This window comes from Dufourea novaeangliae, unplaced genomic scaffold (genome assembly GCF_001272555.1).
Source record: "Dufourea novaeangliae isolate 0120121106 unplaced genomic scaffold, ASM127255v1 scaffold87, whole genome shotgun sequence".
Taxonomy (NCBI): domain Eukaryota; kingdom Metazoa; phylum Arthropoda; class Insecta; order Hymenoptera; family Halictidae; genus Dufourea; species Dufourea novaeangliae.
Window position 1 is genome coordinate 571,495 of NW_015373966.1, and position 16,281 is coordinate 587,775.

The following is a 16,281-nucleotide window of genomic DNA, read 5'->3' on the forward strand; positions in this document are numbered from 1 at the left end:
AATTTTTAACGTATAATAAGTATTGTTACGTGTTACCCGATAGGTAGCACGTATTGTATAATGTTAAAGCGAGAGACTTCAGGTTAGCGACGTCGTTTTGGTAACAACGCCAAACCAGAGACAGGGTAGAGTCGTGATACGACTATAGAATAGAAAAGACGTGTTAAGATAAGTACTCCTCCTCTCCAAATAAATAATTCTTCCTTTTTATTAATATTGCCTTTATTTATTCGGAAGTCATGCCGCGTCCACGCAACAGTATATTCTTTTCATCTCTCATAGCATACATGTATGTAACGTGATTCTATACCCGAATAGCACCGAAAAGGAACGAAGTTACCCGATTTATAACTAACCACCCCCTTACCGCGAATCTTACTCCCCCACTCAGTTCATGCTCCGTTTATATATGTCTATGGTGTTACACGTCCCGTATCGTGCAAATTATCGTACGACAAATCGTATCGTCAGTGGCAATCTTTCGAATTAGACGAAGCTATTTATTAGGTTAACAGTCAAATATTTAATTTCTTACCTGATACGCGACTTCGTAAACAGCACTTCCGTCGTCAGATACGGCAGCATCGTCAAGTAAGTGAATAATCTGGACGATCGCAGAACATAAGGAAGACGGGAACAACGATGGTGCAGATTGACTGTGATGAGATGTGTTCCGGGCGATTGTTTCACCTCCATCTTCGTCCCCAACATTTCCTACGATAACAGAAATTCTTTCAAATTTTTCCCTTTCCTTTATGTTTTTATATCGAGGAAACAATTGAAATGTCTAAATGACAGAAAGTATTTAAATCCTTTTCCTGTTTTCTGTTAAGTTATGTGTTTTTCTTTCTAGCCTAATATTGGAATTAACGGTAATATGATTAATAAAACAGTTAAATAAATTGTTTCACACAAAAAATGAGGATTCTATAACACAAAAATAGAAAATAACCCCCTTACTGTGAACTGTACGCCCGAAAATATTGCGCCCGATGTAACGAAGGGTTAATGGGACTGATGGTCCTGATTCCACAATTATATCGTTGATTATGTACCTTCATCGTGGTCATCTCCAACTGGACTAGGTTCGTATGCCGCTTGCACGGTAATCGGTATAGTCGTGATCAAAAAGTTCTCCCTCTCTTCGCGTTTCTTATCGTCTTGCGCCTGTAAAGCCTTTTTTATGAGTTCAGTTTGCTGCTTCTTACGAGTTTTCGTTGCCGTCACCAGAGACCTCTAAGTAATAGTCATAATAAACACTACTTAATCTACTGAAAATTTTAGGTCTACGCTACAGGTTACGCTAATTCTACGCCTAAGGCGGACTTACATGATGTTCCTGATTGATTGTCACTTCTTCCACCTTTGTTTTCACTTGGGGCATCCACGGTGGATCGACAACGGGCAAGGATTCGATGCCGATTTTCGGGGAAGGCAAAGTGAATTCTATTCCTGGCGGAGGGACCTTGAAGGTGAGGTGAGCATTTTCTTCCATGCGTGGCCATACTTGATACCGTAGCTTCCACAGGACTTGAAACCGTAATATCGCATTTATTCGCACGCTCGCGACGCTGTGTTGGAGACCATGATGCATCAGTTCGCTCGCTTGGTTAGGAGCTCGTACGGCTGCGACTATAAAGAGGGAAGCGGCTGAAGCTGCGACTTCTTGATTGGATTCCAACAAGAGTTCCCAGGCGACAGGTAAGACGTCCACGAACAATTCTTCTGTCATTACTACAGCTCCCTTCACCAACGTGGCCAATGGTGCATGAAACACATTTTTTACTTGAGTCTTGATATACTTCAAAATTGCTGGACTTTCCTTTTCTGCTTCGTCTTCCCCGGATTTCTTCGATGATTCTATGCCTTTCTCGGAGTCTTGGTCTGCTACGTCCTTTGAAGAGTCCCGTTGCGTTAACCGACCAGATTGAGACCCATCTATGTTTTTCTCAATTCTATACCAGGGATAAGAGTATGTGTTTTTAAGGAATCGCTAAATAAATTTCGTTATAATCAATTGAACACGAAGTATAGACAAGTACTACTCATTTGAAACAGTGCGTTCGAATTTTACTCTTGCACTTGTAAATATAAAATTAGAATTATGCAATGTGCAGAACATACTTTATAACAGGGGTGTCAAAATCATTTCAATCACTAGAATCATTAGAATTCACGTGGGTACGTTTAATATATATTTATATAATTTAAGTATTTCTATTGGTAAATTTCACAGTTTAGCCGAACAATCATAGTAGAGAAATTTTAAATTGCTGACAAGTTGAAAATATTTTCAATTCGTACAAAATATAAATCGTTGCGAGTCACCAGTTTGACACCCCTGCTTTAGAATAACAGTTTTAAAGAAGCACTGGTATAAATAATAGTCAATTTAGTTATATTATATAGTTTTATAGCACTTATAAAACCAACTACATAAGCGATTTCCACATCCGTGCCTTCTCCTTGTCAGTTAAAAATTCTCTAAATAATGAAATCTAAAACTTTACATTGGCTCATGCTTTTTTCAACGGCTTGTGTCTGTGTGTGTGTATTATCAAATATTAAAGATGTACAAATGATGTTATGCAAATGCTTTCACGGATTTGCACAGATACATGTACGAATTCTCTCCTACATTACACCAAATTGAAAAATTTATACATATTACCTGTCTTTATCACTTGGTGTATATGTGTATTATAAAAGATATAATTTATATAAAGATTACTTGTATTTTTTTCCTACGCTGTCCTTCCTTCGTACAGGTGAAACTTGAGTGCTGGTCTGCTCAGACACTTTGCGACCCCGCTTGTCCTTCTTGCTCGCTTCCTTCTTCTCAGCATAGAAATCGAACATCCCTCCGCCATTTAAGATTCCAAACTTTTCTCCATAAATTTTCTTCACGGACTTGATTAATCTACTACTGGCTCGCATTTGACGTCGATGACAATACGGATGGCAATAGTTCTGATGAGAACAATAGAAGTTGAAAGAATTGGCAAATTGCACCAAGACTTTCATCCACGGAAAATTTTTATTTGTTTCGTCTGTTTCATTACTGTCGCTGGGGCTCTCTGGAGGTTGATCATCTATCAGTATTCCCGGAGACTCCTCGCCACTAATTTCACCGCAGAAACCAGGTTCAGAGGTGTCACTCCTGTCTGACAACGAACTCACTTTCCTCTTCGATTGAATGGAATCTGCTCGTTTTACTGCAACTGATTAATTAATCTTCGTATTTAATAATTACAAGACTATATTACAGACAAGTTTTCAAGGCTGGATAAAATATACATATACTTTATTTTCAAAACATACGTAAAGCTATGGACAGGAAACAGCATTTTATTTTCACAGAGTTTGTAATACTAGAACTATCAAACCCATAAAATTGACGGATTTCAGATTATTTGTTTTACGATTAGGAAAGTCCTAAAAAAATTTGTGAAGGAACCTTTGAAAATTGTTGCTACCATGCATCTTACGAAAATTTTTGTGTGATATGAAATTTGCTTTTTGATACTCACAGGCCTCGCATTCGATGTCTTTGCCTTCCTTGGTATCGCGGCGAAGTTTCAAACTTCTTTTTTTAAAAGAACCGGTCGCATTATCCGTGGTATCGCGTCGAAGGAGAAACGGTCGACCTTGCGGTGGTTGCACGCGTTTTGCCTTCTCCTTTTCAGCATTCTGGAAATCCTCCCCTTGAATTGTAACAGTCGATTTGCTACTACCTTCTGATTGGTTATCAGGTTCGCAAAGAACAAAACTAATTTTGCGTTCTGCTGAAAATTTAATCCAGAGTGATTAGATTAAGTGAATCAAAATTATCTACTGTTCCTTCATTAATACTTACGAGGAGAAGATCAGAAGTTGAAATGTCTGTTTATAGTCAGTCACATTTCAAATGTAGGTCCTATTTATTTGTTTAAAAAACATCTTTTTGTGGGCATACACGGTACACGTACCATTGGACTTAAAAATTATGAGGTCAGTAATGGAAAAGACTTATATTTATTAACTGAAATGAGTAAATATGGCGAATATTTTTTTTGCGAATTTAAATAGATTGATATATTAATAGTGAAATGTATTAAATCATTACGAAACAACGAGTTCACCTAAATTAATTACCACATGTGCCATTTTTTCAATAGATAATTGCTCGCTTGAGGGGTCAACTAATAGTCAACATTTCAAGGTATGTACTGAGTCTCTCAGTTGGCACTTGATACACTTGTAGAAGCGTACTTTGAACGATTGAATTATTGTCTAACTGATGATATAACTTTGCATTAGAAGTGTTATACTGTATAGTAATAAATTTTCCATACCAAAAAATATTGTATGCATTTAGCATTCTAATTTCATTAATTAGAAAGTATAGCGTTATAACAATGTTATGGTTCAAAAGTGTGTAGTAAGTTTCATAGTAGGTATTTACTATTAAATGAAAACAAGAAATTTGTCTCGACCGTAAAGAAACTGTTTCGTTAACTAGAAAGTAAGACCTACAATTTGAAGTCTGACTGATCAGAAAATGCATTTCTCCTTTTGACCTTTTCCTTGTTAGTATATTTTCACTATAATGCAAGTGTGTTTCTAGTTAAACTTAAATCATAAGTAATTAAAATATATATATATAAAATTTGAGAAGAGAATGAAGACTTGACATAGGTAGAATTAGAAATCTTTTTCAAATGAGATAGAGCGGAATAGCAAGAAACGAAAAAGAAACATCTGGAAGACATCACGGTGAAAGAAGAAAATAAATAGATATAAATGGCGTAAAGGACAGACAAGGTAGGAAATACTTGAATAAGAGAAACTTATAAAAAAGGTTTTCACGGAAGGTATTGAAAGTTGAGTGTTCTGCAATGCGCGTTGCTCACGTGTGCTCTAGATGACCACAGTCGTGAACAACGATCCTAACAGAGTACTCAAACCATTAAAAAAATCTGAGCACTGCAAAATGAAAACCTTCGATTAAAGACGAGATTTTTGTACTTAAAATAATCGTGTAAAAAAGAAAAAGATAAATAAATTAAAGATTTAAAATTCAATTTATATGTAAAACAAAATTTTTGTTAACTTAGAATTATCTATTCCGGGTTCATATAGTAGACCTGCTGCATTGGCTGGTTTTTTCGTTAATACAGTAATGTCTCGATGAGTGCAACGAACTCGCACCGAACACGCAAAAAATAAAGCAGCAGGGAAGTTGTAATGCATTTGTAACCTGAAAGAAATTTCTAAAAATCACGAAAATGCGTATAAATAAAATGTATTAGACAATTATTCCTTTTAGAGAATTATTTATGAGTGTGTCACATGAAGATTCTAATAATCCACTACATCTACTCTGAGTGAAACTGCTATTGATACTTACCTACAATCGATTGGAGGCTTTGGGCTGATGTTTGAGAATGACCCATCGATGACAGTGCCATGCTCCATCGTCGAATTGTTTCTCTGGGTGGCGGATGTTCTTTTGTTAGAAGTTCATTAAACTTCGGTAAAGTTTGATAAGTCTCCCTTAGAAACGCTGTCACTTCCAAAAGTAGAATACAGGCGATGAGACGTAGCGCGACTGGACACTGAGATCCATAACCGTTTATACTGGCTAGAATACAGTTTCATATTAGTGACATATACACCATTGATTCGCATAATACGGAAAATACTATATGCCTCGATGATTTCGGTACTGATAATCCCTCGATTAAATTATACTAGAAAGGGCTTTCACGATACCGAAACGTGCAAACCTGAAAAGACTTTATAATCAAGATAATACTGAAATTAAATACCGAAATCTCATTCAAAGTACGTACATAAATGCATAAAATATGCATATGTATAGGATGAAAGGAAATACGTGGTACAAGTTGACGGGTGATGATTCGTTATGAACAGATTAAGTAGTTAGAAAAGGTGACAAAAACAATAGAAAAAAGTCTGGAATAAAATTTGAGCAAATATGGCTTTGTTTTTCACAAAAATAACTTAGAAAATTTGCTGTGTGTACGTTACTAGTGATGCGCGTAACGCGTCTGACTATTATTTACCGTTACTACTTATGGCAACTACAAATGCATGTGTATTTGACAGATTTTTAAATTTGAGTTGCTTTGTTACAAGACCATAGTTATGAAAAATTTACATTGTATTCTCGATATTTATTCATGATAAAATGCACAATTGTATCCGCATCCTACGTACCTATTAGAGATCATTTTGTTTTGAACGTGTATTAAAAACACATGTGTGTACGTTATGTAATGTATATTTAAGTACACGTGAAATTGGGATTTCTAGTATCTATGGAAATTTGTAATATGACCTTAGTACTTCATCTTACCGATATTTATATAAATAATATATCTGCATAATAAGAACAAACGAAAAATAAAAATTTATTTTTCTGGTAATTACTTATATCGTGAGCTACCTTCGTCAAGAAAATCTTCTTCCTCGTCTTCAATAATTAAGTCTCTCTGTTTGCTTTCGTCGGAAACCATTGCTAGTAGTTGATCAATTTTCTGCTTATCCTCGAGCAACAATTCTTCTAGACGTGCGCCAATCACCTGTTGAATATATGTTTGATTTTGACTATTCAATAGAGTGTTTTAGTAAGACTAATAACGGTAGCGTCAACGGAAGAAGTAGTTAAAGAAACCATTTTCTGTAGATTCTATTAACAAAACTTTCTGCTCATCTTCGTACTTTGATCTATAACTTACATTTAGTCGACTAAATTGAGTTGATTCAAGAAAAATACATATTTAATAATTATCGCGATTTTTAGATCTCAGAAACTATGCTTCTGAAATTGTCCCACATTTTTATTACCACCCTGTATATTATCGAAATACTCTTTATCAAATTTGTCAAAATTGTTTAGGCAGTTCTGTAACTAATTATTCTATATAATGATATTGTTTTACATTGCAAAACATTTTATATATTTTGTTATATATGTCCTGAACAGTAGAACTAAACTCTGTATCCTAAGAGAATTCCCATTAAATAAGCAAGTAATTCGTTCGTTGACTACATTGTAAAAATAGTAATATCGGTACTCGACGAATACCTCCGCCCATTGGTAAAATAATTTTCCCGCAGTGCGCTGCATCACGTGAATTCTGGTGAGCACGGTAGAGGTATTTTGACTATTAATAGGTACTGATGGACGAAACATAGGAAAATTCAATTTCATCCAAGTTGGCCATTGTCCCTTATTGCACAGGTGAACGAAATGTGCGCATTCTAACAATAAACATGCTCGTCCCACCACCGGTGCATACGGCTACAATGGAAATTTGCACAGCAATTATATACGATTAATTATTAAAAAATTCTAATAATACCATCTCCAATGGAATATTACAAAATTGATATAACCATCGTGCACTGTTCAATACATTGTCGCATTACTATTCCTTGAATTAAACTTGGTCCAAGGTAAAATCGAACTAAAGGAATACACTAAAATATCGCTTGGTCGTTTTTATGCACAGGGTTTCAAGAAATTACATATCGCAGCTACTATAGCCGGATTCTGCACCACACCGAAGATTTAGAATTCGGTTCGGATGGCTTCCACATGTAATTTCTTGACACCCTGTACACTAGTGGTGTCATATTAATTTACAAGCTTCTCTGATAAATAGTAGAATTAAAACTTAAAGTTTAAGTATGTAACAAATTGAAGCAATCCGAACAGTACACTAGGATTAATATTACCCAAAAGTAAAATGATTTTACAAGATCTAAAATTGCCGCCATTAGGTAGTGATCGGGAACCGAGCCTGGTTGGCAAGTTTCTAGTAGGAACGAGAATCTTAACATTCCGTCGTGAATAGCATTACGAGGTACTAGTCTTCTCTCTTTTAAAACAACGAATTCAGATTCTCTCGAAGCTTCACCAGATTCCATCGAATTCCTTCTGCTGAAATCTGTGTAGAATAAATCTTTATTCTCGAGTACGTCGTTTATGCTCGATATTAATGAAAAACTGTAGTATTTATTATTCACTTACAACTTCCAGGCACTTCTTCTAGGCTTTCTTTCTTTTTACTCTTTCCAATGCCGATTTTCGTCAGAGGATCTTTCATACGACGTATCGCCCTTTGGAAAGTTAAACCGACGCTTATATGTAAAAGAAAATATTATTACTAGAAGAAATTCCATATTTCTAAAGAAGGGTATTTAATTTAAAACTTCAACACGCGGAATAGTTAACATTTTATAAATATACTGACCGGTAGTAGTATAACAATGAAAGTAATGAATGTTTAAGTTAACGCACATAAATACTTATATTATTAATAACGAGGATCCGAACAAATGTATTTTGTCATGATTTAGTTCCAAGAGTAAAAACTGTGACATTTAACGTGTTAAGAAAGAACACAAAATGGAAAACGAAATGATGTGTACATTGAAAAATTATTCTACGTTATCTTTAATTGCAAATATGCCTAACTACATAGGTACTTTTAAATAAAAGCTGAACTACCTATGTCCTGATCCGGACGCACTACGATAATGACCATAGTGAAAACTGGATTGTCTAACGAAACTACCATCTGTCGGTGATTCGCTACTTTCATGACTGTCAGTAGAATCAGTTCGACCATTTTCCTTCCGAAAGCAATTGACTGAAATTAGAGTAAAAAATTCCAGTAAATAATTTAATTTATATCTAATTCATATGTTTGCTGTTTAATTTTAATGATACATACCCATACCACCAATTTGAAAACGAGTTGATTTCCGAACTTTTCCAGGACCTAAGGATTCTATTCCCAAATTACGTTCGCTCTGTCTTGGCGTGAGGATATAATGTTTCTTCCGTAAATTCACTAGAGGACTTTGGCTAATTTTTGCATTATCTTCGCTCAGTTCTGTTTCAAGGAGACTCTAAAATATAAAATGCACGACATGTTGCTTGATTATTAATACATACTTCATGTTGCAATATTTATTAATACATACTGCACAAGTAGAAGAGGTGCTTCGTTTCTTAAAAAGAAATTTCCGAGTTCCTCTATCGTCTACAGTGTAACATGTGTCACCCCCGATATCCGTGTGTTCTTCTAAATCTGATTGGTGTATATGCCTGGAATTATTTTAGTGTTTTGTAATAAAGTACCGCCTGTTATGTACACTGACAGCACATTAATATCGAGAATACAGAATTAACTACTTAGAAACTGTTGTATCTTTGTATATCTATCTATACAATGCAAATTTTGATTCGTAAGTTTGTTTACCTGATAACACGAGTCGTTTGAACATTGCTGTTGCAACGTTTGTTAGGTCGATCCGCAGAATCTATGATTCCGCTTAAAATTACGCGACGAAAGATGCCGCCATGAACTTCTTTCACATAAGCCATGAATTGTCGGAGATCACAGTATAAACTTATGTTTTCTTGAGACTTTAACTCCTTCAGGGACTTTACGAAACGTGTAACTAGCGGCTTAAAAACGCAATTAAAAATGTGACCCTCTATGCCACGTGTATTCTGGCTACCGAGGCCGTAAGATGCAGCTATATTCGTGGAAGCTGCCGTTGCCATTGTCCCCTGACCGCTTATATTCGAATTACCAAACATACCTCCTATAACCATAGCAGCTCCCATCAAATTAACCCCATAATTTGTTATGTATCCTGCTTGCGATCCAACTTCCGGGGACTTGTTTGATCCTCGTTTCTGATCTATTACGAAACAACCAAACAAAGTTTCTTGATTAAACTGTAAAGATTGCATTTCAAGGGCAACGAAGCGACTGCGATGTAAATGTTAATGCATTAATAGTTGAAATTTTGATCTATTATTCACTTGAAATTCCATGTAGTCAGATTGTAAATGATAATGATACAATTAACTCGATGAATATAGTTATAAGAAAATTAAGTAACTTTAAATAAGGTAAGATATCTTTTAAAGTAGCTTTGAAGCGAACAAATACACACGGAGTTATTTTCGTTTCCCTCGATTTACTCACTAAGTGGAGATAGCAACGAACATGGATCCACGCAGAATCCAACGAATGCGTGAAAGAATTCCAGAATTTCTGGTATCGTTTGCTCCCGCACCATTGTCTTAAGGAATCGTGAAAATTGCTTCGAACTGGCTCGATGTAACTTGCCGAGGATCGTTTGGGCTTGGGAACGACAAAAATCAGCCTGTTGTCCACGTATTCCTTCTGAACAGCTATTTGGACAGCCTAAATGTTTTACTACTCTGAGCACACAACTCATAAGGAGACTGTGCGATATAGATTTGTTCTCGCCCGTGGCACTATGTCGATATTCCTGTTCATTTTCAGAAGATTCCTTCTTCTTTCCGCTTTCTGATTTTTCTGCTATAGTTGCCGATTCTGTAAATAACAACGTCGCATATAACATACTAGAAGAATTAGCTGCCCATAATATAACAACAATTTACATGATTTTATTCGGGAAAGTCCAAAGAATATTGTCGTGTCAAAAGCAACTGAATAAATGTTACTGTAAGAGAACAGCACGCCTTGAAAGTTAAAAGTGACATTCTCAGAAAAACGGTTTGCAGATTCGTATTCAGCACATAAAAATCTATCAGAAACACTTATTAACGGTTAGGAGGTTGAACAAAAATTAATGTTTGTTGAACAATCTAATTAGCAGAAGATTATTTTAAAACATTTTTCATGGTTCAAAGTTGTACCACAATGTCATTAAATTCTTCTTAAACTGAACCTCAGACGAATTAAACAGTGAACAATAAATGAATTTCATTCAGTACAATATCAATGTAGGTTTACGAATAGGTAAAACTTAGAAATATCATGTCATTATTTCTTTACAAACTATTAACGAGTTCTAGCGTACCTTCTATACTGCCAGTCATTTCCTCACGAAGACATTGCTTCATTACTCCCATATCCATTAAAAGTTCTACCAAATTCAAAATATTCTCACATACTCGCAAACTGCAACAGTTACCATCTCGCAAAGCAACTGAATGTACAGCCTGATAAAATAGTAAAGAAACAGTCAGTATAAATAGTTACATAAAAAGATTAAATATAATTTACGGAAGATGAACTGACCCTTAAAACAACTTGTATGTCAATATCACCCTCTTTGGTGATGTAACAGGAAGATCCTGGTGCTTCCGGTACTTCGTCACTACCGTAAGTGATATTTGAATCCGTCTGCGATCGTGTGAGGCTAGGTTTCCTTTCGGAATCTAAACGACTACCACGTATACTGATAACATCTAATTGACTATCAATCGAAGCCTGGAAATAAAGTTGTAATAAATTAGAATACACTCTTAGTTACTCAAGAAGAAATATATGGTGCACGATGTTTCATCCCGATTAAGATTGTGTTTGATAGTACGAAAGTATCGTTGCAGTTTCGTTCGTTATTTGTTATTCCATTCATTAGATGGTAAGTACGCATTTTTAGAGTTGATTATGCTTGTGTCAATTGGTCAAAAATAACTTTTGTTCAAATCAGTAGATGCAGCAATATTTCTCAAGACATCGTACAGGCTCCTCTCGATTATCGTCTGGCTTGTTCTACACGATTCTTGTCCAGACGTTATCCCCACCACTGGGGAGGGGAGGGGGCCGTGGAACTTGTCAAGTGCATACTTTGTTGCCGAGGGTAAAAAACGAATTTACGAGGGCCTAAAGCATTTCTCCCTATACGATTGGAAATCGATCAAAATTTTGAATTTTTTTAACAATGACTGTCACCAATAGTCCTGTACGCATAATAGACAACAATACTTTTCTAGTACTGTATAAGATTGTGGGTTCATGTAGATTTAAAATAAAACGTAAGGAAGTGTAAATGATAGTGTAGTACTAGAAAATAGGGATTAAATTTGATTAATATATTCTTACTTGTCGTTTCATATAATCCGGAGATGGAGATGGTGTATGTTCCGTGACGGTGATGATAGGATTCGGGGCGGTATATGATTGACTATAAAATCGACTTTGCTTCCTTTCGATGCGAGTATCGCCAATATACCTACAATTTAGACTTGGTCAGAAACTTGATGGAACACAATTTTACGTTAATTCGTCCATGCTATTTTCCATTGTGAATCCTAGCTAAGCACTACTGTCTGTTGTAGAAAGTCCTTATCTACTTTGGTGCGTTTGCCATTCCACGTAGCATGCCCGATGCGTGCGTCAAACGATCTCACTACATACATATACATGTGTATATGTACGTTATCTCAAATTTTATATCATAAACATAATATTTAAATTCGTTCAATTAAAATGCGTGTTATACCAAACGACATTTGATGCTTCGATATACAATATGGTCGGTTATTGGGTGCTAGAACTGTCAGGGGGGTGATTCACGGTGAAAAAAATAAGTTATAAATCATGAATACAATTTTCACTGTTGTAATATGTATACCAAAATTGCTCCAATTTGTTGTTATTACGTGTTTATACCCTTCTACTTAGAGAAATCAAAGAACGTAGTGGAATGATTTATATACATGTAAAATGTGTGGTTCGTTAATGATACTGAATATTGATAACGGACCAACGTCTTGATAAAATTAAAGGGTTGGTTCTTGGCAACGTGCCGAGGTGGTTAGGGCGTGACGTGTCAGGGATAATTGTGCGCCCTACCGGAAGCAGGAAGCTCGTAAAAGAAGCGTGTAAACCGCGCTGCAGTACGGAATTTCATCCGAGTAACGTTGATGACTTACCCTCCCGCGGTCAGCTCGTTAATCAAGCAGCTGAGCACGAGTTCAGGTTTGAAAAGGCGAACGAGAGAGAGAGAGAAAAGACACACATAGAGAAACACATTACGCATAAGTTTTAACGAATATGTTCATCATTGAATTATGCAATGCTCGAAAAATAGCCAGGAATGAAACTATGCAGGTGCTTTATAAAGATAGATATCAAAGTTCTGCAACGTTTTTCCGTCTAAAAATTTGTTTCTACGAAGTAAGTGGTAAGCGTACACTCGACACGATAATTGAACACAGTTTAAACGAATTATGTAAAGTGTAAAGTTATACAGTATATATGTAGTCACTTTGTGCCCTGACACAAAAGGTCATTATGTATGTGTTTTTACATAATACATAAGGTTTCTAATTAAGGGTAAACTCTACTCTGTGACATTGATAAAGAAAATGTATAATTAAAATAAAACAGTAAAAAGAATTGTCAAGAATCATGTATATGTAAGATACAAATATTAATGCATAAATAACGTAAAAGTTCGAGAATCTCGTAAATTTCACGACTTTACGTCCATCGGCAGAAGTATGGTCCTTCGGCAGTAGAGGGTTAATGCTCTTTCAGTATAATATGTATAATATAAAGTAGATATGCACCAATTATTAAATCAATTATGTTTTTGGGATAACATAGCGAAATAATGAATCGATAAAAAGTGGGAGTATGCAGAATTTGCATTATCCATTTTTATATGCGCCATGTAAAAGTATAGTTCATCACAAAGCATTAGTGTGTCAAATATGATACCTCTTTTGTAAGATATACATACATATGTATAGTGGTACTGCAACAGACAGGTATCTTATGTTTTAAGTTCAAGGTGTAGTATTTGTAATCGTGTGAAATTATTGAAAACGCACTGATTTTCAAACAAATTTTAGGCGAAAAAACGACACATAATCCTTCGATTATTATTATTATGAAGAACCTGCGTGTTCATTAGCATAACAGGCTTTTTAGAAACTTTACACAAAGTTTTCCGTTAAAATTTTAAGTAACTGTCAGTGTTGGGTGAAAAACTCGCGTATATCTTACAGATCTATGAACTTCGAAACAGTAATACAAGATTATAAAATGCATAGATTATAAATACAATACTCCAACGAAATGCTTGTACAGAAAGTATTTTTTCATAGAAATTAGCTGAAAAATATTTCTAATTTTGAAACCAAATTTCTAATGAGAATACAGTTATATTATTCTTACATATATTTAAGTAATCGTGCTAATAATATTCACGAAATAATTCAATAAATAAGATAAGCTTATATTACTTTATCTACGAATTTAACATAGGAAGAACACTAATCTAGATAAATGGCATTTCTTAAATTAACAGAATCACTGGATTATCTGTTTATTTATATGCATCACTTTAAACCTGAATTAACAATTAAACTTTTTAAGGCGTACGACAGTAATTAACGGCATCTAAAGTTTCAGTTATTTACAATAATTGTAAGCATAGGGTAGAAAGATTGATATATTAATAATACTGCACCACATGTAACTAGATAATGTCAAAATGTAAATAACCGATCAAATTCTTATTAAAAGTATACGATAAATACTATATTTGTGCAAAAATAAGTGTATTATAAATGTTGCCGCTACCCAACACTGATAATATACTAAGTTACAAAATAAGCATTGTCGGTGTAACGAAACGCTTATTCTTGATTGCATACAGCTTAAGCATACTACATCCTTCTTTACATGGACTTGTTTCAACTTTATTTTTTAAGTTAGTTACTATTCTACTGAAAATCCACGAGTACGTACATACACATGAATTCTCAGTACATCTCTTATTATTGAAAGGTTTAAAGTTTGCATAAATAATCGTAAAAAAATTTAACCGAAGCATTGGTAATAAATACGACAATGCAAATTAAAAGAACAATAGTGCTAAATATATAGTAGACTATATGAGAACACACGTGTATGTATGTAAGTACGAATGAACAAGAGAAAATTGAAATGAAAGAAGAAGTTCCACGAAGAAAAATACTTTAAGTATACATATTACGCTATCCGTAAATTGTGATACATACCTTAGACTCGGCATGCTTTTCCCTTTTATTAAATTCGTGGGGTGTTTGATATGATCAACATCCTTTGCTTCAAAGATTTTCGAAGCGGTTGATGTGGGTCTCGTTAAATGATCGTCCCCTATATCAAGACTTCGATGTGTATCCTGTGACAAAAATTGTACATTAAATTATGATTGTATACATGTTTTAAAAAGTACAGTCTTTCCCTCCCTATAATTGACCTCTTCATAATCGGATTTTCCTACCCACCATACTCCACACTTTCCACGGTTTTCCCAATTACTACCCTCCTGGTTAAGACTGAGTATTGAAAATTAGTACAAATTGCTTTTTCTTGATAAGCTATCGAATGTTCCATCGCAAGTTTAATTCGGTCTAATGGCACTTTTGACGCCCTTATTTGGCTACACCCTTTCCCGCCGTTCCATTCTTCCATAGTTTCTTACAGCAATTTTTAGGATAATTCCGATATTAATTTGTTTAAGTAATATAATCTGACCAATCACCTGTTCAAACAGCATTTTCGGTTCGTCTTGGCCAATTTTCTCAAGTGCTTTTTCGGATTTAGACAACAATTTTGTTTCAACAAACGCCTTAAGGTCAGCCATTTTCATTCGTCTTTTCTTTTCACTGCCTCGTCTTGTATGATTTGTTTCACAGTCGTGACCTGCGGAGATAATTTGTCAAACAGAAAGGAACATCTCCCTTTTACACCTACAAAATGAAGTTCACGCGTACCAGTTAATAAAGTGACCTCCCGAACGTCTGGTACCTCTATAAAATCCTTGGGTACGTCTTTCTTTTTACTTTCGGGACTTTGATAAATAGACACCTCAATTTTTGGTATGGGTAAGGAATTGCTGCGACGACGTGGCATCTGTTGTACTGACGTTTCTTCGTTGATCATTCGTAATCTGCCAAAAGTATGTCGACAGTATTATAGTATAAAAAAAGAATTCCAACCTGGGAAATTAAGATTTCTGGGTAGCTGCAAGATGTATGGGTTTATGTTAAAACGTGCACTTTTTTTTTAATTTGTTGATAAAGCCTTATATCTTGAAACCCATGAAAAATGCACGAGGACGAACAAAGAAACTTTCCTTTCCATTTGTAATTTTATCTTGTATCTCGGATGTATTTCAAATATCAAAAGAAAACAAGGATATGTTTGATATAATTACCGATGATATAAAAATTGTAAAGCCCAATGAACTCCTTCCTCTTGCCACTGAGGAACGAAAAGGCACCTAAGAGCAGCTACATCGAGAAATGTGGCAGATCGAATGTCCACATCAACAGCGGCACTGCTTATGGGCCCTGCGGTACTAGAATCGCTAGGATCAACCTTTTGCGTCCCTGATGCTTTCGTTTTCAAAGTATCTTGCGATTCTTTGTCCGTTTTATGATATTTGTCTGTCTTATCCTTCTCTGTACCTCTGTTC

At 35.2% G+C, this 16,281-nt stretch overlaps 1 protein-coding gene across 1 annotated transcript in view; it reads right to left on the reverse strand.

Moving 5' to 3' along the window:
- Positions 1-16,281, reverse strand: part of LOC107186707 (protein unc-80 homolog) — a 36,463-nt gene that overhangs the window by 15,666 nt on the left and 4,516 nt on the right. The window contains exons 12-34 of the mRNA XM_015574641.1: positions 16,021-16,275; positions 15,578-15,753; positions 15,346-15,506; positions 14,840-14,982; positions 12,743-12,772; positions 11,910-12,039; positions 11,103-11,294; positions 10,882-11,023; positions 10,038-10,391; positions 9,279-9,726; positions 9,001-9,124; positions 8,748-8,925; positions 8,522-8,663; positions 8,042-8,151; positions 7,768-7,958; positions 7,094-7,309; positions 6,452-6,587; positions 5,390-5,623; positions 3,531-3,785; positions 2,732-3,221; positions 1,331-1,955; positions 1,056-1,236; positions 536-714 (exon numbers count right to left, since the gene is read on the reverse strand). Coding sequence (XP_015430127.1) covers positions 536-714; positions 1,056-1,236; positions 1,331-1,955; positions 2,732-3,221; positions 3,531-3,785; positions 5,390-5,623; positions 6,452-6,587; positions 7,094-7,309; positions 7,768-7,958; positions 8,042-8,151; positions 8,522-8,663; positions 8,748-8,925; positions 9,001-9,124; positions 9,279-9,726; positions 10,038-10,391; positions 10,882-11,023; positions 11,103-11,294; positions 11,910-12,039; positions 12,743-12,772; positions 14,840-14,982; positions 15,346-15,506; positions 15,578-15,753; positions 16,021-16,275 — 5,092 coding nt within the window. The remainder of the gene's footprint in view (positions 1-535; positions 715-1,055; positions 1,237-1,330; positions 1,956-2,731; positions 3,222-3,530; positions 3,786-5,389; positions 5,624-6,451; positions 6,588-7,093; positions 7,310-7,767; positions 7,959-8,041; positions 8,152-8,521; positions 8,664-8,747; positions 8,926-9,000; positions 9,125-9,278; positions 9,727-10,037; positions 10,392-10,881; positions 11,024-11,102; positions 11,295-11,909; positions 12,040-12,742; positions 12,773-14,839; positions 14,983-15,345; positions 15,507-15,577; positions 15,754-16,020; positions 16,276-16,281) is intronic.